The sequence below is a fragment of the Ctenopharyngodon idella genome, chromosome 21 (genome assembly GCF_019924925.1).
Source record: "Ctenopharyngodon idella isolate HZGC_01 chromosome 21, HZGC01, whole genome shotgun sequence".
NCBI classification, from domain to species: domain Eukaryota; kingdom Metazoa; phylum Chordata; class Actinopteri; order Cypriniformes; family Xenocyprididae; genus Ctenopharyngodon; species Ctenopharyngodon idella.
In genome coordinates, this window is record NC_067240.1 from 22,356,081 (window position 1) to 22,383,582 (window position 27,502).

General features: G+C 35.0%; 1 protein-coding gene across 2 annotated transcripts; it reads right to left on the reverse strand.

The window, feature by feature from the left end:
• Positions 1 to 963: 963 nt before the first annotated feature.
• On the reverse strand, positions 964 to 26,173 carry slc25a14 (solute carrier family 25 member 14). 2 transcript variants are annotated; one of them, XM_051878187.1, is made up of 9 exons: positions 25,969 to 26,173; positions 25,304 to 25,399; positions 24,410 to 24,548; positions 15,436 to 15,530; positions 9,061 to 9,146; positions 6,933 to 7,028; positions 5,830 to 5,954; positions 5,520 to 5,733; positions 964 to 3,522 (listed from the first exon to the last, which is right to left on the reverse strand). In XM_051878187.1, exons 2-9 carry the CDS (start codon positions 25,365 to 25,367, stop codon positions 3,481 to 3,483), a joined length of 861 nt encoding a protein of 286 aa, XP_051734147.1. In that variant the 5' UTR covers positions 25,368 to 25,399; positions 25,969 to 26,173; the 3' UTR covers positions 964 to 3,480. The 2 variants fall into 2 exon arrangements, with proteins under 2 accessions (XP_051734147.1, XP_051734146.1); XM_051878186.1 differs by having other exon boundaries at positions 25,304 to 25,402; positions 25,969 to 26,172.
• Between the last annotated feature and the right edge of the window lie 1,329 nt (positions 26,174 to 27,502).

Below are 27,502 nucleotides of genomic sequence, written 5' to 3' on the forward strand. Positions count from 1 at the left end.
CCTAATAAATTCAGTGACAGAATGGAAAGATTTCCTGGCTTCAAAAAAAATAAAAAAATTTAAAAAAATAATAATAATAAATAAAAAAATTTGCAGTTCAATAACAGTATTTCACCAATTTACCCTGTTTGTCATCAATTTGAAGAAACAATTATTCACTTATTTTGGAACTGTTTATTGCAATGTGTTTTGGATTGACTTTTCAAACATTACATAAAGAAATTTATCCCCAAACTTTTGTATTAGCCAAAAATTTGTGTTCTTTGGTGAGTCTTTGAAACTAAACCCTTTTCATGTTTATAATTAAGCTATTACGATTTCTTGCAATATTTTATATTCAATTGTAACATTTTCAAAGAAAATACATTTTGAATTCTACAGATTGTACACTACTTACATCCGATTTAAACTTGGCATGTAGGTGTAAGTCTGATGGTTAAAGAGATGGGCATGTGTCCAAATTTGATTAGTTCAACCCTTGGCATGGAGGTGCACTGTTTCTTCCATGCCTGATTGCAACCCTATGATGATCTCATCAAAAGATGCATCATACTTTTTTTTTTTCTTTTTTTTTTTTATCAAATGACTGTATTTAATCAATGAGCTGCATTAACTTGTGAAGAAACATCATACAGTATATTTATATATATATATATATAAATAAAGGTTCAAACAACATATAACCATATGTTTGCTGCACTGTAAAAAATATTTTCATGATTTAATTACTTTTTTCTTTTGTCAAGTCAACTTAAATAATTCGGTTCAGATAACATAATATTTTGAGTTTCTGTTGATTAAACCAGTCGCCTTCACTGTATTTCAATGAACTCAAAATTAAGGCAACCAGGTAACCTACTTTAAGTTAAACCAACAATTCTTTTTTTACATTGTGTTCATTAATTCATAGTTTTGTTTGCTCCTATGCCTTCATGGAACTAAATGGGACCTATAACAACCAACTTTCAGTGAACACTGTGTTTATTATCGGGGTGCAGTTACATCAGACAAAGCAAAATAATTTAAACCAGCCATTGGAGAAAAAAATAAATAAATAAAAAAAAAAAAATCAGACAATCTTAAAACAATTCATTGTCTATTCAACCAATAGATCATAATAAATGTTTATGTTCACCAAAGACACTTAACCAAAGAGTGGATCACAAGGAAATTGGCAATTCCAAGCAAATATAATACCCAGCAATGGGTATTTGCTGCATTTCAATTTTCGAAAAGGAGAAAAAAAGAAAAAGAAAAAAAAGTGTTGGGGATTTTATTTGCTTTTATACTCACTCTCTCTCTCTCACTCTCTCTCTCTCACTCTCTCTCTCTCACTCACTCTCTCTCTCTCACTCTCTCTCTCTCTCCCTCACCCTCACTCTCTCTCTCACTCTCTCTCTCACCTCTCTCTCTCTCTCCCTCACCCTCACTCTCTCTCTCACTCTCTCTCTCACCTCTCTCTCACACACACACACAAATTTTAGAAAACTGGGGCAGTAAATTGTACAATTGTCATCATTGTATGACAGTGTAATCAGAACATTCATCATGACCTCCATTATACATCCAAATGAACACCCCCACAAATTTAAATTACATCTACACAAAAGAACATTTCATTTAATAAAAGAGCAAATATCTGCTACATTAAAAATTATTTTAAAAAAAAAATAAAAATAATGCAAAAAAAAAAAAAAAAAAAACCAACAACAACATGATCTGTGGGTGACTTACAGTAAATTGAAATAAAAACACTGGCACATTGGTTAATGTGGTTCTTGGTCTTTGCTACACAATGAAATAAGCATTTTCAAAAGTTACCCAGAGAGGAATATATCATGCACCATGCTGTAGTGACCAATCTAGCAAAAGCCTAAGTCTGGGAAAGAATTAGAAGCAAGTATATTAAAGAGGAAACCCCTGAATAATCCAGGCATTACATATACATTAAGCCATTTAAACCTGTCACCTTGAAGTCGTATGTAGGACCGTTTGCCCATATAACTTAAGCAAGAATGTTTGATTACAGATAGTTTACAGTACAGTTTGATATGATTATGAACATGTTTAAGGTTATGAACAACAGAGCACAGTAAAGTATAGCAGAAGTTCATCCCTTCATGTTTGGCTAACACACCAAGAGGCATAAAACGATTAGGCAAAGGCATAAATACAAAAGCATTGAAATATATTGACATACAATGATACATATGTAACAGTACTTTCCCAATAATAATGTCACTTTTAAAAACTCAGCAACAACAGTGCAGTTCTGGTTCAAAACATGTCCACTTTGGCAAAGGAGGCAAGCACCCAAAATGCAACTGACCCCTCTTCCCACAAAATCTGATTTAAAAAAAAAAAAAAAAAAAACACTATATAAGCTATTATTTTATTCTATCATACAGTAGCCGTATTTACACACTTGACAATTGCCAAAATATTTAACATTTTGCATGTGCTTCTCAGAACACAAACTACAAACACACACTCACGTGACAAAGAGATCACTGCAAAAACAGAAAAGAATAAAAACAGTACATATCTTGTGTACAAGTGTTTAAATTCTGTGCATGTTCAAGCAAAAACTCCTCATCCATCTTCATGGAGCATTTCAGAAGTTTTAGACATAATATTGGATACTTTCTGCGCACATTGGGCCTTATGAAACAAGCAATGTTGATTTAAATGTGACAACTTGAGCAAGAACGGACTTGTGAATGATTGAGGCTACACTAAAATTTGCTTGTGTTTTATGAATAAGGCCCACTGAGTTCAAAGTTCCAGGATGTGAGGTCACATCACCCCCTTACTAGTTCCTTTGGTATTAATTTGACCTATATACAAGTTTGTAACATGGACATTTCCTATCATATCTGCAGTCTACAGATGAAGCAATTAGATTTTTGTAATTGAAGCGCTGTCTACATGTGAACAGTTTAACTTAGAAAAAGATAATGTCTAATTTGGAGTGTGTTGACCTCAAATATTCCTGGGGGATCTGATATATACCCTATATAACCTCTGATTATATTCAGTAATACACTAACTATTGCTCTACATTCTCACCCAGCGGACATGTCTTTAGTAACTTAACTTGAGCACTATGGTATGATGCCATGATCTCAAGCCAGTGAGGAGAAACTATGCCTGATGGTTTCCAGCTATAGTGCTTTACCTCAAATATTCACCAGTGTGACTTCTAGCTGGCTATGCATATATTATGATATCACCACTGGGCCTGTGAACATGGCGCAGATGGACAGATAGCTGCCAGGAGTGAAAAATAAAGCATTTAGGTGCAAAAATGAGTGTATTTAAATGTCAAGTATGTACAATACAAATGAGAACAGAATAAAACAAGTTCTTAAATAAACATACTTATAGGTATGTGATGGAAAAGGGATGGTGAAGGCTAAGGACAGAGGCTCCATACACACACAAACACGCACAAACAGTTCAGCGAAGTCATAGACTCAGCTACAACGGAAGCTTCTTCAGCTGCTCAAAGGTTATGAAGAACTGAAACTTAAGTCAAGGATCACAGGAATATACAAGAAAAGATAGATGTCAGCGTATGCGTTTACACAAACCAATCTTATGCTCACGTCACAATATGAATTCTGTTTTGCCTGCAGTGAAGTTCAGTGTTTCGCGCACTACTTTTTTAGCAGCGGCACTCAAATCATATTTACCAGAGTTATGAAAGCAAGTTCACCACCTGTATAGAATGTGTTGGGGCTGCACACAAAAACAAACATACAATACAGCCAGTGTAGTCTGAATCAAACACAAATGATTTATATGAACCGGATCTTTTTAGTAAATCAAAATCATAGAGCACGACCAGTGTAGTCTGATTCTTAAAAAAGTGTGTGGGATATATATCTCCATCTATCTCATGTTGCAATGTACTGACCTCTAGTGGTTGGACTATGCAAACACTATAAAACTAAGGACATTTCTAAGGGTGCTTTCAACACTGGCACATAGTTTGAAACAGAGCAGTCCTTACGGAAAATTGGAATGTGAAAGCTGTCATGCGGATTGGGAAGCACACCACGGTACCAAACCTGAGTCTATGTGGTTGTACTGGAACTGTGGCACGATTTGAGAGAATGTGAAAGCAACTCAAACTCGTGTCTGCACTTGTTCAAGAAGTAACCTGCGTGTGCGTTTTAGTCGAGGACAACGTTATTACTTCAACAAAACATGTAGGGGATGACACTGGTGATGATTTACCTTGGATACGAGCGAGAGTGAACAAATGAATGGCTTGTAATCAGCTGTCTCCTCAGAGCCCGTTTGCAAGCAGCAGAAAGCCGCCTTCATGCGATACACATAGAAGACCCATGTGTTGCTCACTTTGCTGTGCATAATTAATAAAAACAAACAATATATTGACAAACATTCTGTTCTTTATAATGCGGAATGCAAATTTGTGATGACATGTTTGATATTAAACAGTGTTATTAAAAGCCTATTAAGCCACTGTTAGAGGTACTAAAGAGATACTGTTCCCTAGGCAGCCTCCAGTGCATGCGCTCAACAGTATACTGTAGGCTACAGATACGTGCCTAAACGGTCAAATAGCCTAAACACAAATATGTCGAAATGCCATTTTGGTAAGTATCCTCGTAAACAGTCGGTTATGTCTTAAGTGAATGTAAACACTGAGAAAAAGCGTATGTGTAACAGTATACTGGATCCGTGCATTAGCACTTAAAGTGACAGCAGCCTAATAAATCTGCTGCAGTCATTATTGTAAATCAAACAACAAAAGATAAAATCACTCACTGCTCTTGAATGAATAAACTGTAGTTTTAATAAGCATTAGTCTATATTTAATGTATACAACAATGTTATTTTATATTTGATTACGTTATTCAATATCTGTTGTAGGCTGTTACTTATCTGAATACCACTGTTAGTACATCTTCCTGAAAAACCTAAAGCAGTATTTATTTGTGTTTTTGTTCAGTTGTGTTTTTTTGTGTTTTGTTCAATCGCACTTGGCTCGGACCACAGCAAACGCGTCCAGTGTGAAAAACCCCTTAAAAGGGTTATTCACCCAAAAATAAAAATGATCCCATGATTTACTCGCCCTCAAGCCATCCTAGGTGTATGTGACCATCTTCTTTCTGAAGAACATTATTGTCTGCCGAAAGCTAGTTATTTTAGTTTATAAAATTTTAAATATGTATATTTTTCTTACAAAAACCCATCGCTTCGCTTCAGAAGGACTTTATTAACCCTCTGGAGCTGTATGGACTATTTTTTTTATGATGGATGGATGCATATTTTTTGGCTTCGAAATCATGCCCCCCATTCACTACCATTATAAAGCTCAGAAGAGCCAGGATATTTTTAAACATATCTCTGATTGTGTTCTTCTGAAGGAAGATAGTCATATACACCTAGGATGGCTTGAGGATGAGTAAATCATGGGATCATTTTCATTTTTGGGTGAACTAACCCTTTAAAGTCCTAAAACAAAGTATTTTATTAATAAAGGATACAATGATGTTCCAGGGACCCAGACGCAGCCAGTTGGGCCAGAAGCCTTTATAAAGAGCAAAAAATCCTTCATTTCTCCAGGTCTGCATGAGTCCGTCCAGGGTGCCCTTGTACAGAGGGTTACCGGCGAGCACACGCTGATTCATCATACGTGTCCTCACCACGTCCACTGGGTTGGAGGCCAGCGCTCCTGCCAGACCACATGTGAAACTGGAACTAAATAAACAGAAAAAACAATATGGCTCATGAGGTCAATGTTTTATTCAAATTCAAATTTTAAAACAACAAGCAAGTACTGCTAGAAATGCTCACATGAAATGAGTGAACACTGTGTCTCCCATTAGGCCTGAACGAATCAAATGCTTCTTGGTGATGTCATAGACTGGCAGCTCCACACCTACCACAATGGCTGCCCTCTGTGCAGTGGGAATGACACCCTGAAAACAATAAAGACATCACTGTATCAAAGCAAAGCCAATAAATGTGCTACATTTAAGAAGTTGGAATGCTAAGGAGTAATTCAAACAGCCGATGGTCACACATTAGGCTGCACTATATATTGTTTTAGCATTAATACAGCGTTGTGCGTATCTGTGATAGTCATATTGCAGTATGTGCGATGTCAAGTATAGTTATCATAGTTGATATTCGATCCGTACGGACCAGGCAAAACAGTTTGAAAAGCAGTGTTTAACCATCATAGAGTGAAAGTTTATCATTTGCACATGTTTTAGGTCCTATCAGTTTAAACATTCAAGCAATTTTCAACCATTTGAGCGTACAAAGACGTAAAAGAGAACTAAATGCATGCTGTTTTCACACACACACACACACACACACACACACACACACACACACACACACACAGCTATGCAGCACGCAAACACCGAATTCCGTTCTCTTTCTCGTCTAATTGTGTGAGAACAACTCATAAAAGAAACATGCATATCATATATCGTATTATACTGGATCCGTGAATCAACTCGTAAAGTGACAGCAGCCTTAATCAAACAACAAAACACAAAAATCACTTTTGTACATTAATTATATTTAAATTTATAAAGTGAAGACTATGCAGCTTTATTTTACATTTGATTATTCAGTTTCTGTACTTAAATACTCTTAATCTAACCTGAAAAACATAAAGCACTGTTTATTTCATGTGTATCTTTGTTCTATTGTATTTATCTATGCTTGTAATTTGTTTATTTTCTATATTACATATATACAAAATCACCCCAATCATGATTAATTCTTTCCAATTAGAGCTTTTTATCTGGTGAAACTGCAATATTTTTTTTTCTGCGATATAAAAACAATGTCAGTTTTTTTTTCCCAATATTGTGCAGCCCTAACACACATGCTTTGAAAACTCACCACTGATGTCGAAGACAAGACATAATGAAAGCACTCACCCTCCACAAGCCTCGAGTGCCCTCTGTCTGGTAAATGTTGATGAAATTAGACATCATGCTTCCCTGTAACAGGCTGCCTTGAGCCTGCATGCGAATCTGATAAAGCCAAGGGAAATAACAGGACATCAAATAAAACAAGCTCAGTGGTCTGTGTTGTAAAAAATAAAAGTTAGGATAAAGATAAGATGGGCAACATACTTTACACAAGTGTGCGAACACAGCCGAGAGCAGTTCGGTTATTAACTTAAGTACACAATGTGTTAGCATGCAATTCAAAACAAATTTGCGTGCTGGCCAAGCGCTCGTAGCTGAGTTTGTGTACTTGAGTAAAGTATGTTTCTGTCTAAATGAAAAAACGCAAATTATGAGATTTATGTTTGAATGTATGGACAAAGCTTTATGTACAAGTAGCGGACTATATATTGGTCTGTAATTGGCCAATAATTGGCCACAAAATATGTGGCATTTTGAAATTATAACATTGGTCTCTATTTTCAAGAGAGCTGCACGATTAATGGTTAAAAGTGATTTTGATTTAAACACCCACATGACCTTATTCCTAAATGACAATGATTCGGCTGTGTCTATTAAACATTTTTTCCTAAATTTATCCAAAATCGTGCAGCTCTAATTTTCAATAATTTTGTCAATTTATTTTGTATGCATGTCAGGGTTGTCATACATTTCACATTTTTATCAATAACTCTCCATGACTTTTTATCATTTATGATTAGTTTAAGAAGTATTTAAATTAACTTGAGAACAGCGGAGCATAATTATGAAAAAATATAACACATATATATACACAGGGCTCGACATTAACTTTTAACAATTTAACAACATTAACAATTTTGCTGATTGGGAAATTACATTTTATGTGATTAAAGTTGACTTTGGCATGCTAAAATTACTTGATTTTGAGTCAATTTACTTGATTTAGCTAGATTTAAAATACTTTCAATCTTTCAGATGCAGATTGACCACCTTTATCAAAACTAAATGGTGGTATGTATGGGTAATATGACCATAATATGAGAAATTTTATAATTAAATTTTTTATAAAGTTATTTTTGTTAGGCTATACAAAATGAAAAAAGGCAAATTACCAATTCAATAGTAAACTAAATAAACAATTTTTTTTTTTTTTTTAAATTTCAGATACAGTATAGGTTTATTTAACATGTATACATTTATTTAACTGTTGGATTAACATTAATGACATAGATATTTAACTGGGCTGCTGAACGCATGGATGAAATATACTGACACATATCCAGCGATCCCACCTTCACTAACTGCACGTTCATCAATAACGAGTTGTGATTGAATTGTAATTTTGTGCTACAACAAGCTTGGCTACCTTTGATTAGGCTGTAGGCTGAAATTATATTCAACCCGCCAAAGTGGCTAGTGGGAATGGCTGTCTTACCCGCCACAGCTGAAATCTACCCGCATTTGATGGGTTGGCGGGTGTTAATGTCAAGCCCTGTGTGTGTGTGTGTGTGTGTGTGTGTGTGTGTGTGTGTATATATTATATATATATATATATATATTAAATTGATCAAATATGACAGTAAAGACCTTTATAATATTACAATAGATTTCTATTTTAAATAAGTACTGCTCTTTTGAACTTATTTTATTTATCAAAAAAATCCTGAAAAAAAATTACTGTTTCCACAAAAATATTAAGCGGCACAATTATCATTAGCAAAAACAGTTTTCAACATTAATAATAAATGTTTCTTGAGCATCAAATCAGCATATTAGAATGATTTCTGAAGGATCATGTGATACTGAAGACTGGAGCAATGATGCTGAAAATTCAGCTTTTCCATTATTTTAAATTGTAGTAATATTTCAATTTTCAATATGTATTTATTCATTTATATTTTCTAATCTGTAATTATTTTAATATTCTGTAATAAATTTTCCATATTTTTATATAAACATTATCTTACCCTGGAAACTGGAAAAACTAATAAACAACTACTTATATTAAAAACATTGCTAAAATCAAGCAAAAAAAAAAAAAAAAAAACCCAAAAGAAAATACTAATTATATGCACAGTTTTCTGCATGATTATACTAAAATTTGTTGTGGCTTTTCTGAGGAGATTTTACATACCTTTAGCACATCCGTTGGATTTGCCAAAGAGGAGGACAAAACACCAGACACCACCCCACAAAATACATTTATCACCATAGTTTCATCTGAAAAACAGACCAGAGCATCCATTAGATTCAGAATGTTCCTTAGCATGTTTCATTAAAGATTCAGAGAAAAAAAAAAAAAGAAAAAGAAAAAAAAGCTACAAAACATTAAGCAGATTAATGATTCAAATCAATAATGTAACAAACACAATAAGGCAGGACTAAAAAAGACATGCAATAATCAAAAAACAGACAAACTAAATTAAAGCTCACTAAAGTCTTATTTTTGTAAATGCCTTATTTCACTATTTTAAGATGTGGCACCTCGTCTTGATATAGCAAGGCACCAATGATAAAGATCCCAAGAGAGAAAAATGAATGAGATTAGAGTTCAGTGTGATGACAGGAGGAGAAAGAAAAAAATTTAAGTGTGGATCAAATTTAGATCGATAGTTACAGTAATTCCTTGATCAATGTGACCAACAGTCAGAACAGCCGTTCATTTTGGCAGGAGAACAGGCATTGGTACCCCCACACCAGCAGGCAAAGCCTGTATCAAAATAAGCATTTGACACAAAGTGGCAACATCCTTGGAAAACAATGCAGTGAAAGCAATAGAAATTGGCCAGAAGAGTCTAAATATAGCCTGTTCAATACAATAAAAAAGGCCTAGCTGTGACATTGCTTTGAGTGTTTGTCACAAGGATTCAAGCAATCAAAAGTCTGTGTTGTTTGCAGAGAAGGGAAGATTCTGTACCATGTCAGATGGAAATCCACTGGCGCCAGCACTAGATAAGGTAATGCTAGAGATGTGTCTGCCTGCCGCTTCAGCACCTTTTGTTTTGACCGCACATTAGTGATGGTGGTTACACCTTGTTTTCTAGAACAGTACTGGTAGAGCTAGGCTTGTATCTTAACTGTCGTAATGGTGGAAAACTGAGCTAAATGTTACATTTTTTATTTATTTATTTATTTTTTAAATCAAAAAGACATACTCCTTGAAACCCTGTTGTCTATATCCATCGTGTAAAAACACCATCCACTTAAAACCACCAAACAAGCAATAGCCACTGGTGAAAAGAACAGAATAATATTCCAGTGAGGTTTTATCGTGTGTGTCAATCAAGCACATTTGAGCTTCTGTTCACCATATTCGATGTGTTTCATGTGTAAAGTGGTCTCTTCAGAAGACTTGAATAAAACCACTTGATTCATATGGATTACTTTTACAGTCTCTTTATAAAGCATCAAAGTTTTGGTGTAATGGGCTTTCAATGGAGGGACCGAATTGTCTCATGTTTCAAAACAATATTTCTGTTTTCGAGAAACAAAAGTGCTATGGATTTGAAACAACACACAAGTAAATTTAAATTTTGTGATGAACTAACCCTTTAATGAATCAAAAACTATACAGCTAGACAATTCGGTGCAGTTCCTGAACAAATTGCTCTTATGTGACAGTTCTTTTTAGTGAAGCAAAAACACTTATAATCAATCAGGGGCGCGTTTCCAAAAAGCATCATTAGCCAACTATAGTCACAAGGCCTGCTGAATTGTGCTGGTAATGACGGAACTTGCACCCCAGAGCGGTTAATGAGAACTGAATTTTTCTGACTTGCTTGCATGTTATTGCTTTCATCTTGTCAGATTAGAAACAAACCAACTTTAATTAAAATAGAGTTAGGGCCAGTGCTCTGAACCGGTTCAAGGAATGAAAGCGAAAACCGGAAACGAACGAAATTTTGACCGGAACATAACCAGAAACGGAAACGAAATCAAATTTAATCGTTCTGAACAGAAGCGCTAATTAGAAATGGCCATTAACCGGTTAATAACGTTATTTTATCGTTCTGTTTAATATTTTGATTTGGCAGTCAACCAATCACGAATTCAAATAGTACAGCCTATGCAAATATGACGCTGATGCAACCGAAGTGTGTGGAATGCAGTGAATGTCCACGCTGATGGACTCAGGCTCAGCTGTCAAGTCATCATAGGTTAGGTAAGTTACAATGGCAATGCCCTGGCATTAGTTTTTCCGATAATATATGTCACCAACCGTCAAGCATTAGGCCTACATTTAAGTGAAAATGAATGTCAAGTAATATGCAGCTTGTTGTGTGTTTTGAAACCAGCGAAAATTGCAAGATATGTAGAACATGAGTTCACACAACGTCACATCACGCACATGCAGCGCTTCTGTGAACGGAGAAAACAGAACAGGCCTACATAACACATATAAAATAAAAGGGAATAGGCCTATAGGCTACGCGAAATATTTCACTTAAATAATTAGGTCTACAGATTAACAAAACGAAAGTGGTTCATTGTGGCACACTCCAAAGATCTAGGAAAGGAAACATACATTCTGCTTGTTTTCGTTAAGTGTCTTTTGTAAATGTATGAATTATGTCTTGCTTTTACCTGTATGACCATAAATTACGGAGTACAGTTTACTGTCTTAGAAGGAAAAAAATTTCCAGTGGTCGCGCAGGCGCCTCACGCGCGCACACAAATTCTTGCATTGCTTACCTGATATCGCAGCCTGTTAAATAATACAATCAACCAAACATATAAAAAGTTACACTGCTCAATTCAATTCTGTAATACAATCTGCCGTTTACCACCCGTGACCACCGCCTGACTGTGCTGTTATGTGAAGGATGATGTCGATAATGCGAGTGAAGTAGCCTACAAAGCTTACATAATAAATAATAGTTTAGCATTCGTCTCGAAAATGGAAACAGTGCAGAATGAGAAAGGTAGGCTTCAGATTTACTTTAAATTAATTCGTTTAGCATCTTATTTAGTTTTATTTCTAATAAATAAACCTGAGAAGCTGGAACGGCATTAAAAAAAGAAAAGATAATTTTTTTTTAATTCGTTTTGTCTTGACGTAGGCTATATAGTCTGAATAGACCAACTGTTAACTTTAGAGGTTTTGTGGTAAAATAAAATAGGGCATTTTTGTTCATAATGGATGTTTACAAACATTATAAACAAAGCTATATAGGCTAGGCTATTTGTAAATATTTTATTTACCGATAAATTACAATATTTCTGAATGTAATAATAAAATGCGACATATCGCGACGAATCTTTTTTCCTCTCAGGAATAGCATCGGTATTTTTAACCATGCAGCAAACATTTTAAAATACCTTGAAAAAATACTTTATAACCCGTTGATAGTTTTTCCTTTCGTTTAATAGGTTTACATTTGGACAGAGTCTTGTTATAAAAGATAAATGTAGGCCTATCGGCTAAGACAGCAAATAGTATTCTGTTTTTTAATAAATAAAATTCTGTACGTATTAATAATATAATAATAATAATATTATTATTAAGTAGGCTGCATGCAAACAAACAAAAAAGTTGAAAATAACGTTATTAACCGTTATTTTTTCTAAACAAACCGGTTTCGGAACGTTAATAATACAGAAGGAACGCTGGAACAGAAACGTTAAAATACTGATTCTGCTCTGAGTGAAACGATTGAATTTTTTTTTTTTTTTTTTTTTTTTTCTTTTTCATTTTTAAGCCCTGGTTAGGGCCAGATTTACTAAGCAGGGCAGCGCAAATTAGCATCTGGTTTAAGACATGCTTTTTTGGGCGGTAAATGGCGCAAATACCAGTAAATTGACTGGTGCAAACCTTAGTTTAAAAAAAAAAAAAATAAATCACCTTGCTCTCTTCCCATAATTTTGCATTTGAAAGGGAAACTCCTACTAATGCATACGCAGTAAGGTCAGCGCAATTTTTTCACTGCATGTCTTTAGTAAATCCTGACAGTATTTTTTTCACACCAAAAAAGGGTTTTTGCTGGAGTTAGCTGCTAGTAAATCTGGCCCTTAGAGCCTAAAAAGGTCTGTCTGTAGAACACACAAAAATGTAATGCATTTCTGAATTGTAAAATGTGTTGAATTGGATGAATGAATGAATGTTTGAATTTGAAAGGAATTAAGAAACCAGAATCTAATCAAAATCATTAACTTTTCCCAATTCCCATCCATTTTGTGGCACGAGACCTTGAACCAAAAAGACTTCGCTGTGGGCGAGACTACTCATCAAAACACCACATTTATAAAAACAAACGACTTACCACTTAATCACAGCTGGTTAGGACAAGCTCAGATTAGCACATAAGAGACAGGATTTATTTTTATCTTGCATCATGCCTAGTTACGGCAGAGTGTTAGCTAACTGAAAAAGCAAGGTTTGACATTAACGCTTGTCTGGGACAAGTAGATGTAGGCCCATAGGTTCATTCCGTGTCAGATCAAACAAGAATTCAAATACGTTGTATTGTAACTACGTTACCGCATTGACATCCCTATATCTATGAGATTGAACCATATAGGGCCTTAAAAATGAAGATTCCAACAGAAAAGTTTCATAAGAAGAATCTAAAATGATATTAAGATATCTTTAACATGTCTTGAATTAAAGACATGTAAACTTCGGATTTTGTTGTTGTTGTTGTTGTATTCTACTGTTTTGATAGAGGGAAACAAGAAACATTTCTAGTTTCAGTGTTATTTGTTCTTCATACATTATTCTTTAAACACAATAACTATCAGCTGTTTTAAAAGTTACCTACATTTGGTTCTTGACCATTAAAAATGGGTAAAATTCAACAATTTGGACATGGAGTGACATTGGGGTCCCAATATCTATGGGACTGAACTAAGTTTATTAAGAATGAGAACTTAGAAGGATATTAAGATATTGGTGGATCCAAAAAGGTCAATATTCCTATTCATGCATTTCATTCATATTTCATGTTAATCATGTAATCATTTAAGGCTTATGATTTATCAACATTAACTTTGATTTCATATATTCATGTCCACCTACTCCATATATAAATCCTCATCATATTTTCAAGTATTTACTCTTTATACTCATTTATGGTTATTCTTCATTGCATCTTTTTATCTTTAAGAGTATTCATGCTTGCTATATTCAATTGTTCTTTAAGTGTTCCAATGTGACAGGTTATGTTGACACGTTTGTGGTTAGATATTGGACGCCTGCTATGTACTGCAGAAGCGATGAGGTTTTCAGAATTTGTTGCTCATTTGAACTTGATGTACCTTTGTATCAAAATATGTCTGTTTCCATCTCTGCAGACATGAGATAATGCAAGATCTGCAATATTCTCTTAAAGGTGTCAAAACAACACCTGTATCTATTTTCATCTACCTATTGACATTTGACCAGTCACTCTGACCTAGCCATTACACCAACTATGACATAATGGAAAATGTAAGTTTTCCTATGCCTATGATATATAACTGACTGGGTCTTTGACAATTTAGCTCTTTTGGCTCTTTTTGCTTTTCACCTCTCTTCTGCGTCTTCTACTTCTGGCTGCTTCTACTTTCTGCTTCTGCTTCACCTCTTCTACCTCTCTTCCTTTCTCTATACTCTGATCTTCACTCTTCATCTGTTAGATACAATACTCTGGATTTTTATTTAAACTTATTATTTACTTAATTTGTTTGCCTCTATAAATTTTACATTTTTACTTAATAAATTTGTAATTCCTTATTTAAATTTGATCTCTGACATAATCATTGCTGGACTGCCTGGATCTCATTGGATCAGTTTTTGCATCAGATATCTTAAATACTTTTAGAGTTACAGGCATGACAACTTTAGTTCTATGTTCTATGCAGTTGAGCTGATTATTTGTTCTTTAGATATTCCTCTTTAAAAAAAAAAAAATAATAAAAAAAAAAAAAGACCTAAGCTTAACTTGTTCAATATGGATATTTTTCTTACACAAATGCATCATTTCGCTTCAGAAAGCCTTTTATTTTTTTTAAGTGGTATCTTATGAAATATTTTTGCCTCTTTGGGCAGCTCATTAGATTTTGGACCTAACAATTGTGACTGGATGTGTGCAACATGTTTACATCATGCTGGCTGACATAAAGTCATAAAGTAAGTTATCATGAATTAATTGAAAATATACATACAGTATGTTACAGATCAAGCAATTTACCACCAACATCTGATGATAGTTTGGGTCATATTTTTGCAGAAATATATAAAATTCTAAAGGGTTCACAAACATTCAAACAGCACTGTATATGTCACAGAGATGTTTTGATATCAATGTTTGTGAAATGCTCAGGTCTCAAATCATACTTTTTTATTTTAGATATTAGTTAGATATTAATGAGTCATGTAATTGAAGCTAACAGCATCAAAGTGCCAAACATGATTTTTAAAGCTTTGTAGCTTTTCTGTTCTATTATCAAATTACAAAAATGTGGTACTGAGAAGAAAAGATATTGTATGAAATGAACAGTATTGATCAAAGGATTCATCCTATAAACCCACCTTCAGGATGGCTAACAAACAGTTTCTTCAGTGTGTTGTATGTACCGATCTTGATTGTCCCATAGGAAGCTTGTCGGAGGAGCGCAGGTGAAATTCTATGAATAAAGAAAAATACACAACTTCAAGGTCATTGCTTTTTTTCAATTCTGAGGTTAATGGAAATCTAAATATATTAGTTTCAATGACAGACTAAACACATTACAAGACCATGCAATGACTAACAAGCACATGCTTTCTCATATGCAAGCTGTTTAAAAGACAAACACAAAATCATGCAAAGAACGTATGCAAACTTTTGTGCAAATTGGTTCAACAAAAGTAGAATATTTCACCATAGTACCACAGGAAAATTTATATTTAGAAGTAGATTTGGTTTACCCTGAAAAACAGACTGCCCACAAGTGTTGTGATAAGTGGTGGACGAAGTACACAAATCAAGTACTTCAGTAAACTTAATAAACTCCAGTGAAAGTATAAGTACTACTTTTCAAATTTATGTTTTGTAAAAGTACAAAACAACTTGATTTTTAACGCACTTAAGTATTAAAATTAAAAAGTACTGATCGATGAAGCATGTCTATTATTTACTCTAGCAAGCAATAGACAGGAAGATTAGAACAGAAATTTAATATGTATTGATCTGAAAATAAGCAAACGTTTTATTATTTAAAAAAAAAACAAAAAAAAAACTCAAAAACATTTAACTTCAACATACTAAAATATCAATTTAAGTTACTGATAATTCAAGTTTTCAAACAAGTGAAAATGACAAAATATTCCATATAGTATTAAAACATTGGGAAATACAAACTGTGTAATTGTGGTGACAAATAATAGAAACATACTAATTTATATTATATATATATATATATATATATATATATATATAATTTGACGTAACATGGGCTAAAACACGTCAACATTTTTAGAAGAACACTATGCAAACATCCACAAATCAAGCATTTCAGTTCTGAAATAACTGTTACGACCTTTTTTTCCATTTACAATAATCAGAACTAAAATCTGGCATTAGTAGCTTGCTTTTAGTCGCATGCACACTCAAGCTCAGAGGATCTCCCAGTTATTGGCTTTTTTTGATTCAGATATGAACAATTGAGTGAACTGTTAACTAGAGACTCAATCTGACCAGGGGCCTGTACCATGAAGCCGGATTCACTGGCTAGCCAGGTAAGTTTCAGATTAGTTTGCGCCAATCCTGGGTTTTAGGTACCATGAAAGTGACTCGGCTTTTAGGGGTGTTAATCACCATAGTAACTTAGGCTCCACAGCTAACCTGCTCCGGGGCAGGTTATGTTCTGGATAAGAGATCTCAAACCGAAATTGGACCAATCAGATGTGAGCAAAGTGATACTGACACATCCAACGCTATAAAGTCACGCCCCCGATTTCACTTCCTCCAAATTAAAAGGTCACTATATAGTAAAAACAAATATTTAAAGATGAAATTGTCTGGCTTTAATGATAATTAGAATTATTTTATGATTTATATAATTATTATATGATCTATATTATTATTAATCCATTACACACAAGCAATTTTAGTTTAACAGTTATTATTAAGCATTTAATTTAAATGACTATTGATCTATACAGATCATATGTAATATAAATAAGCTGTAAAATCAATAGATAACTCTTTAAAAATAACTACATGTGACCTTACATGTTTGAGTCTCTATTGCTATATATTATCAAGCAACTATATAAACTAACTTCACAAGTTTCACTTGCACTGATAGAGCAAGATCATTTCTTTTATTTTTCCTCTTTCATGGACAAGTATTTTCTTTAGTGTAAATGCGTTTAAATTCTTCATTTTCTTCAAGTCTCTTAACCTTCAGCAAGAGTTTTGAATCATGCTGGCTCTCTCGCGAGAAGTGAATCAGAGTTTCTCTCTGTTGCAAGGCATGTGATTGGCTGTTCACCACTGATGTCACACATTCATGTTCACGTGCTCCACAAACTCAGGATCAAAGCCTGAGCTGACAGAGAAAGTTGATGATCAGCATCATGGTACCAACAAAGCCGGATTGGAGTGGTTTTGTTTTGTCAACTTGAAACTAATCCTATAACCCTGAGTTTGTTCAACTACCATCATGGTACAGGCCCCAGGGATGCATTTCTCAAAAGCATTGTGAGCTAAATTGATCATAGGAACCATTGGTGGCACTGGCAATGGTCCCTACACAGCCCAGATCACTGAATCTACGAGTTGTTGACTCGAGAACTGTTGCAAACAGATGAGTCCAATTCACAAATGAATTGTTCAGTGTGCTTTGCAAATTGATTCAACAGGTTCACTGAAAAGAATCAGCTTGATAACAAATCAAACATTGCTATTGCATCACAGAGAGGGTGTTGATTTCTATAGTTTGAAATAATGAGGAATGATATTTTTGTGAAATGTAGCAGAATAACAAGTGTGATATCCTTTGGAATTTAGTGATTTAAAATAAAAGTATTCTAAAAAAAAAAAAAAAAAAAAAAAAAGGTGCAGTAGGAGATCTGGGAAATGCTAACGTTAGCCTGCTAGCATCAAAAGCATGAGATCCCAGCCTCCCTGCAAATCACCGTACAAAGCCATGCCTCCTCCAAAACACATGAATGCACACACACACAGCTGCTCTCGGCAAAGCGCCACAAGAGACGCCGTTAACCCCTTAAGCCCTGAAGTCATTTTCAGAGTTGTTTTTTCTGAGTGACATACAAAAAAAGTAAAGACTTGTAACTCAAACTGTCGCAAGTAGAGTCAAAAGGTTGGTATCATTTGAAAGAAAACTTTTTTTAATTAAAAATAAATAAATAAATAAAAATAATAATAATAATAATAATAATTTAATCTGGACATTCTCATGCTGAGAAACTGCTAATAAAAGGCCAAAAAAAAAAAAAAAAAGTGTGTTCAAGGGAAATTTTACATATTCTAATCTGACATGCACTATCTCATTAAGGAAATAAGGTAAGGGAATAATTCTTTTTTGGTGATGTTCCACTATATGTGAGCTGTATCTGATTCAATTTGTTTTGGTGATAGCATAAAGTAAAAGTTACAGCATTTGGAACCAAGGTAGCCTTTTTGTTTAGTGGGCATTTTTAAAATCGTTCCTTCACAAGTAATATCTCGTGATCAACGCAAGAGATTATGTTGATTTTGGACTCATTTCCAATCGGAAGCATCCACCACAAGTAATGATATGCCATTTTTTACGATCTATGCATAAATGCCACATGAAAGTTACATCTGATTTAGTTAGCTTCAATGCGCCTGTGGGGTTTTATGTGTCATAATTCCGTGAGGAATATCCTGTGATCACTTGGACTCATTTTAATCGAGAGAATCTGCTGTAAATGATGTGCAAATTTCCACAATCTGAGCACGTTTCATGAAGTTACAAGCAAAAACGTGACATAAATGCCACATCATTATATTACTTACATATTGGTCTTGCGGGGCTTCACATACAAAAACTCGCTCAAGTTTAGTCAGAGCCAAAAACAATTATGCTTGTTGTATTCTACTCCGTAAGGCCTTTCAAATGACACATGACACATGATTATCTGAGCTGTATGATGTTTTTGACACAGTGCAGTATAGGGCTGGGTAAAAAAAAAAATATTGATTTCTCGATTTTAATCGATTCTCGATATCGATTCTTAAATCCCAGGAATCAATTAGTCTAGTCTGTTTTTTCAGTTGATGAATAAACAGAACATGTAGCGCGCCTCCCATCCAATAAACCACGCTGTTTAATGTGGCGTAACAGATCGCTGTAGCGCCTCAGTTAAAGAGAAGCGGCAGCACGAAGCACATCTGAACATCCTCTCCTCCGCTTTAATAACAGTTAGAGCGTGAAATAAACATGAATGAACATCTAAAGGTATGTTAAAAGATTCAGTACAACTTACCGAAATCTGTATCATGTCTCGTATAATAGCTCAATCAGTGTTTCAACCTCGGAAAGACGTCAATAAAACAGCTTGTAAACAATGTCACTTAACATAAAATTTAACTTACCTCAGAAAAACCATATTCAGTGACCATAAACTCATTAGTCAGCTAGAAAAATGAACTCCAGAGAGCAGCATTCTGATAAATATATGCACCGTTACATATTCATTATATATTTTTTAATGTTCTTAAATATTTAATGCATGTTTGAATAAATCAGTTATGACAGCCACAATTTAAATATTAATTTTTCAAAAAAAAAAAAAAAAAAAAACGAATTGGAGTAGAAATATGATTATGTAATTCTAAACTTTATTATAAAAAACATCAAGTGTAATTTAAGTGTTTGTATATAAATAAGTTAATTTTAACCTCCAATATTATAGAAATGTAGTACCAACTGACTCCCATGTGTAGTTTACAGCATTAGTTGAGAGATTTTTTTCATTTGCCATGTACTATATCTGATATACTACATTCAAAATAATTGATATTGAATCGAAACAAAGCATGTGAATAGAAATCGAATAGAATCATGAAAATTGTGTCAATACCCAGCCCTTGTGCAGTAAATAGTACAAAAAAATTTCATAAATTATGAAAACATTTACTTTTTATTTTTCAGCAAATAACTCAGCACAGTACTTAGGAGTTAATCAAATTAGCTACATTCAATGTAAAGTTCAGTGCCCGGTTGCATAAAGCACCTTAAGTGTAATTTTCCCTTAAGTTCGCCCTTACGTTTCCCTTAAACTTAACGGTTATTTTCTGCAACACCCTTATGTATTACTTAAGGGTTTCTTTAGGTGGAAACGTCATAAAGCGTAAGAATTTCCCTTAAGTATATATTTTTCACTTAAGTAATCCCTTAAAAAAGTGTTGCATAAAGCCCCTTAACTGTCATTTCCCTACGTATAACATAAGGTTCGAAAAACTACAACTTAAGTGTGACACAGAGTGATCAGGTTCAATCCAAGTCTTCTAACGAGACACGATCGACCGCTTTATATGATAAACAAATTGTAATTTAGGCATTTATTCACATAAACATTAATGAAATTACATATGTAGCACATATGATCGACGGAAGCACAAACGTGCGTGCATCACGCGCAAAAACAAACCTCATTGGTTCTTGCGCTTGCGCGCACTTTCGAGCTTCCGAAACAGCCTTATTCATATGGATGTCTTTCAATGAATGGACATAAATGATGAGAGAATATTAAAAATATCTTTATTTGTTATTCAAATATGAATGAATGTCTTATGGGTTTGGAACGACATGAGGGTGAGTGAATGATGGCAGAAATCTCAATTTTGAGTAAACTATCAATTTGAGTTTCTCGTCTAGTCTTTCATATTTGGTTTTATTTTTTGTTTTCCTTATCCATCTTATGTTGTTTTCTGTAAAAACATGTCGCGATCGGTATTAACAAATAACGTGTCCATGGCAACAGTAGAATTTTATAACGGCAAAACCTGGGTTGCTGTCATGAAACACTTAACGGTTTCCTTTACCTAAGAGAACAGTTTAAGGGATTATATGCAAAACTCTTAAGTCATTCCCTTAGTTAAGGGGAAATCACGCCTTAAGTGTCATACTTAAGGGAAAAACTTAAGATGCTTTATGCAACCGGGCACAGACTCTAAGCTTTCAAATGACACCTGTTTTGTGTTGATCAAGGGCAAGGCAGTAGTTTTGAAAAATATGATCATTAATTTTTGTAGTTAGGTGGTGCCTGTGGGTGGTACACTCCAGTTTAGTGGGATAACTCAGCGCTCATTAAGAGTTGAACAAAATGGTTGGATGCATTAAAAAGCTGAGTTTCTAAGCTTTAAAATGATACTTGTTATTCCTGTCAGTGGTTGCTTAGTAATTTGATTATGCATTTTTTGTCCCACTGGCAGTACACTTCGGGCTTAAGTTAAACTACCTTATGTCTCAAAGCACATAACAGTACAAATAATAATGAACGTAAACAACTTACACCATGTCTACACCGGACGCGAGCGGTGCAACGCGTCAAAAGATAATAGAACCCATTATAATCAGTGATATTGTCTACTGATTGTCTATTGGCGCAGTAAACGGATTCCCCGTTCTATTTCTGACGTAGTCCAAGTGCTTTGCAACGGTCGGGTTGTCGTGTTCAGTGTAGCCAGCTTTTAGCTGTTGCAGCGCAACGTGAAAAAAAGTCGCGTCTGGTGCAGACACGGTGTCAGAGAGCTTGAACCTGACTGCTGCAGATTCATTTCGGTGTTGATACTGTTGACACGGAAACGCATAATTCCGAGTCTAACAGCTCCAGTTACGTCACGGGTTGCCATCTCTTAATTACAGTAGTTATGGTGTGAATTAGGGGTGCAACGGTTCAGATTACTCACGGTTCGGTTTGTATCACGGTTTTAAGCTCACGGTTTCGGTACGGTTCGGTATGTGCTATATGTTCAGGTAAAAAATTACTACTGTCAAATAAAAATAAAGAAAATAAGAACAAATAATCAAACAGCACAAATAAATACAGTAAAGCAAAGATACAAATAAATAAAGCTTATCAGGTTTTTCATGTATCCAGTTTTCAGTTGCAGAAATTGAAGCTAATAAAATGTAAAACAACACTGCATGTAATCTTCACAGTATAAATTAAATAAAGATCAATCATTATTAATTATTAAAGGGGGGGGGGGGGGGGGGGGGGTGTATTGCTAATTCATGCATTCTGACTTACTTACCCTGTTAAAGAGTTGCATTCTTATGCTAAACATGGCCAAAGTTTTTTTGAGTGTGTCCTGTATGACGTCAAAAGAGAGCGGAATTCCTTGTATAGGCACTTCTCCCTGATAAGCTTGCACACACACATCACCAGAGCAAGAGCAAGAGCACGCCCATCAACGCGTTTCGTTCGGGATACGGAAGCCGAGAGATTTTTCAACAATGGCTGTGTCCCAATTCAGGGGCTGCACCCTTTGAAGGCTGCATACATTATCGGTCTCACTTAAGAAAACTAACCGTTAGATTGCAACTTAAGAAAGAAATCGTTTTTTTTTGTAAAAAAAAGTCCCAGTTCGGCGATGGATTTGCAGATCACGGGTGGTGAGTAAAGCTGCATCAAATGTCTGTGTTTTGTTGGCAATCGACGCGCAAGTGCATATAATGTAAACAACACGAATGTTTTTGTTCCCTTTTTATTTATAATGATGTAGAAGCTAGCAGACGATCTCTACGCAAAAGCTGCACACGCTTGTGACTCTTTAGCTCCGCCCACGGCACTGACGGCAGGCACGCCTCCAGGAGCTCGCCTTTTTTCAGAAAGACTCGGTTTAGCGTATCTATATTTTATAAATATGACAAAACTAAAGACTTTTCAGCGATATGAAAGATGCACTGTTACTCTATATGTACTCAAGATTAACATGAGATTGGCAGAAACTGTGTGTGATAACCCCCTTTAAGTTACTATTCAGTCATGAGCAATGAGTGATTTCCTTGTCTTTTGTTGTTTGATTACACATTCAGTCAGTAGGAATGTAAGGGCTGCTGTCTCTTTAAGACATAATAAACGGATCAGTACACCGGTACTGAACACATGCGTTCTTTCTCGAGTTTGTCCGTTCAAGCATAAGACTTGAAAGAGACCTCAATATTTGCGCGCTGTACACGCACTTCCGCATGCGCGCTTCGGATTTAAGTGCACAAATCTTCTCACAGCGCGCGCGTAAGTTCTCTTTCGCGCCTTGCACTCGAATGTTTAAATTGGCAAGGCTTAAATGAGTTTAGTTTAAATGCAGATAGCAACGTGTGCTGTTCAGGTCTCACCTGCGCTCTTGAACAAAGTTTAGGGGAAGCCAGAATGCGTATCCATCGACAGAAACATACATTAGCCTAACTCTGTTTGTCTGTTTTATTTATTTTCTACAAACCATATTATAGATGCGTCATCAGATATGAGATGAACCGCGGTGCAAGTGCGTGCCGAACCGAGTATGCAGAACGGTACGGTTTGATTTTTTACAGAGAACCGTTTCACCCCTAGTGTGAATGCAGCATAAGCTTGTTGTTTTTGATTCGGTAGGAACTGTAAAAGGTGGCTGCTGTTGGTTTGCGGTGCTCTGTGACTGAGGTCTGTCTGTATAAACTCTGTATAGCCGCTGATGACGTACAATGTCTGCACGAACAGGGAATGTAAAAACATACGCTGACAGGCAGGTAGGATATCATATTATTTCTTTCGGACCGAATATAAAGATTATATTTTATGGTCCTTCGCCTTCCACAGACCATACTGTATATATTTATAAAAATACATTTAGACCTGCTATCAGGATATGAGATGACTTTCAACCAGTATTATAAAAAATGTTCCTGTTGAGAATCTCCTATTGCACCTTTAAGTTCAGCAACAAAGTGGGTGATTGCTTACTGGCACAAGTCAAAAAAGCCCACCAGTCTCTAGACATAAATCTGGGTCCCTTTTTCAATCTAAGTCTATTTTTCACCAGATTTATTGTGAAACAGGTGAAAAAACGTTTAATCACTAAGAATAATTAACACATAGCCTTAAAAGTGTTTTAAAAAGAAAATGATAGGACATGACAGTAACTTACTAAACATAAGCTTCTGGCCAGGAAAAGAAACAGCACAGTAATATGCGAGATGATGGTTTGAAAAACAAGATGCTCTGTGACACACAGATAAAATGGCCAAGTAAACTCGAATGACTGCAGTCTGTGCGTGCCAAAGCAGAGGGCCAGTTTCACTTGACTCAGCTCTCTACAGACTCGTGCAGACCATGTGAATAAAATATCATCTATATTTAGAGTTTATTACAGCTATCAGCTGATTTAAAACCCTTAAACCACTGTACAGATTACAAATATACCTTTAAAAGGGAACACAACTCTGAACTTCAGAAAGTGTACAGTAAACACTAACACTACAAATGAAGCATTTGTTGTCATTCAGAATATTTCTGAATAATATTCTGAATAATAATTCACACTCACCCTGAATACAATGCCCGGATACCTTCTTCACGTCCAATCCTGAACAAAGCATGGAACATCCCCCGATATCGGACCTCCATACAGTGCATCTGCCCTTGAACCTGGAGCCGTGTTTTTGTGAGATCAATGGGAAACGTACCTGCAAGATTTAATTATGGGTTACATTTCAGATCAAATCTATAAGTACTTTATTATGTTATACTAGTACTTTACCTACAGGCTGCTTTGGTTGTAAATGTGTATTGCCTCTCATATCTGTCATCTAATGTCCCACCCTATTTTCAGACACTCTTTGTACATCACTGTGTGGTGGGGAAAGTTGTTTTTCATGTCCTGTCATGTTTTGCTAAACATTGATCTTGCACTAACAATCAAGGCTCATTCAACAGTCCGTCCAACATGGCAAATATGGCGTTTGAGATTCTAAAGGTAATACTTTGAAAGTTCTAAATAACAGTATATTCAGTAAAGCAACTAATAGAAGTAATAAATATTGTAATAATAAAGATGTAACAGTTATGCAACTATACGGTGTACTGATATAACAGTATAACAATTATAATAATGGTAATAATAAAAAAATTATATATTTATAATGCATGTTTTATTGTGGAAACCTAATTTACATATTATCAAAAAGTAGAAAGAAACTCGGTTCTTTATATCAGCTATTGGACACGTACACAAAAATAACCTGTTATTGGTCTGAAAAATATATATAATAATAATAATAATAATAATAATATCTATATTTTCTGTCAAATATGAATATGCATTCTGTCACTTTTATTTGAGATATTAACATGTATTCCGAATAATTATACTATGCAAACTTAAATGAAGAAGTGATCTGTAATAAGTAATGATGTAAAAACTGCAGGTGCACAGACTCACCGAATTCTGCGACAATTGAGGCCATTCCCCCATAGACAAACGGCTTCCAGTTCAGGTTTGCCATTTCTGTTGCGGCCCCCTCGGCTTGATGGAGTCCTACTAAAAACAGCAGCAACCCAAAATAGGAGCAAACCAGCTGTTTTAATCTCACATTGTACAACATAGCGCTACCCGTCTGTGTTACAGCCAGTCTTCCCAGATGCATAGACAAATGTGCACCGGAATAAGACGAACCGCATTAAACATTCATTGCAAGCGCCATAGGAAATTTGCGGAAATTCTATTGGTTGTAAAATCTGTCAATAATGTTATCTGCGATCCTGATTGGTCGGAATGATCTGAAGTTCTACCCACTTCCGTCGCCAAGGAGGTTGAGTGACAGCAAGCAACGGCTCGCCTATTTTGTTCAAACCATGTAACATTGAACTTTTTAGGGTTATCGTTTCAAATTAAAAATAGAAACAGTCTGCGACCAAACTCACCAATATAAATACAATGTGTCTATGACCTTGGCGTAGTATGAAAGATCGCTGTACTTGGTTCCGAATCGGACATCTAACGGCTTGTAACTGTTAGCCAGGTATGCAGAACTACTCTCACCATTATGAAATACAAAACTGAGCAATCGCGGCATTTAGGCAATATCACCTCATGAGCTCACATACCTGAGGCTTGGTGCTTCAGTCACCTCTGTTATTTTATTTTGGATCCCATCGTCTCGACCACATGTAGGATTACTGTACTTTTCGCAGACAAACTCCAGGAGCGCACCTACGGCTTTCAGTTTCCCATCATGTGTCTCTAGCAGGAACTCAACTCACCGTAACCGGAAGTTCCCGCCCGGAAGTTTGAAAGAGACTAGACTCCCCACCCCCTCCAATTTTTCAATGTCACCTTGTTCGTAAAGGGGGAGTAATCAGTGAGGTTTGATTTAAACAAATTTATTTTAAAGAAAAGAACGGAGATGTCAAATGTGGGTGGTCCTTCATGCAATTGCCATTAAAAACTATAATATATAATTTTTAGTCATTTAAATATATTTACTTTATGAAGATAATGTTTTGGATTACCAAAAATAAAACAGAGATCAGAAATTGTAAACAATATTTAGCAAGTTTATTTCATTTTCATCTTTACACATTTTTTTACTATTCAATAGTAATAAAAAGTCTGCTCTGTAAAAAAAATAAATAAATAAAAAAAATCAAAAAGTATTGTGAAAAGCTATAAATTAGTAGTCCTGGTAAATGTTAACATTTAATTGAAAACTGTGAACTCCCCAATCACACCACTCAATATCTAATATGTAAACCACCTTTAAATGCAATGATAACTTCTTTCTTAGCTATACTAACGTCTCTTTGTTCAACCAAAGAATCACCTTTTGACTCTTTCTGTATTGTCTCTGTATTTGCTCTACGGTTATACATATTATCCTTTAGATATGGCATATCACATGTTGTAATGCAAGCAAAATTTGTCCATCTTTAACAGGACTATGCTCCCACAAATACACACCAGCATCTTTCGCAATGAACACCTCAACCTGTAAAGAGATCACATAAAGGGTCATTATCGTCCATTGTAAATCTCTCATATGGCTTTTTAATGCGTCTTCATAGATCATAAATTTGAACACACAAACTCATGGTAAAAGGAGATGCACCTTTTAATGGTGTTGGGAAATAACTTTTAAAGTTCTCACACTTAAATGTCCACAGTTTTATGTCAGTAATGCTGATCTCATGATAAGTAGTCCGTAGACGAAGGTTGTGGTTTCACCTTCCCTCTAGTTTGAGGCAGTTGTGATGTCACAGAGTGGTGCGTAGGAGCCTCATCACACGCTGGTACAGCTGCTGAACAACTGATACCAGATTCCTGCGACACACAAAAGACGCTGGCTTTCAAAATGATGAACTTCATTAGTTACAGTTATTCATGCGCAGAATGTAATATATTAAAAGGATAATTCTCCATTTCAAAATTAAAAATTCTGTCATCACTTGCTGACTCTCAAGTTGTTACAAACATCTATCACTTAAAGACAGAAGGAGATATTTTGGTAACATTTTACAATAAGGTTAAGATTAGTTAACTACTTTAGTTAACATGAACTAAGAATGAACAATACTTCTACTACTACTTCTACAGCATTTATTAAGCTTAGTTAATGTTAATTTCAACATTTACCAATACATT

Excerpts from the sequence above, each read along its gene's own strand:
- slc25a14 (XM_051878187.1), bottom strand. The coding sequence starts at position 25,367 with ATGGCAAACCTGAACTGGAAGCCGTTTGTCTATGGGGGAATGGCCTCA. Across the intron at positions 15,531-24,409 it reads ATCCGGGCATTGTATTCAGG|AATTTCACCTGCGCTCCTCC; the intron begins GTGAGTGTGAAT and ends CTTTATTCATAG. Across the intron at positions 9,147-15,435 it reads GTTTGTTAGCCATCCTGAAG|ATGAAACTATGGTGATAAAT; the intron begins GTGGGTTTATAG and ends TCTGTTTTTCAG.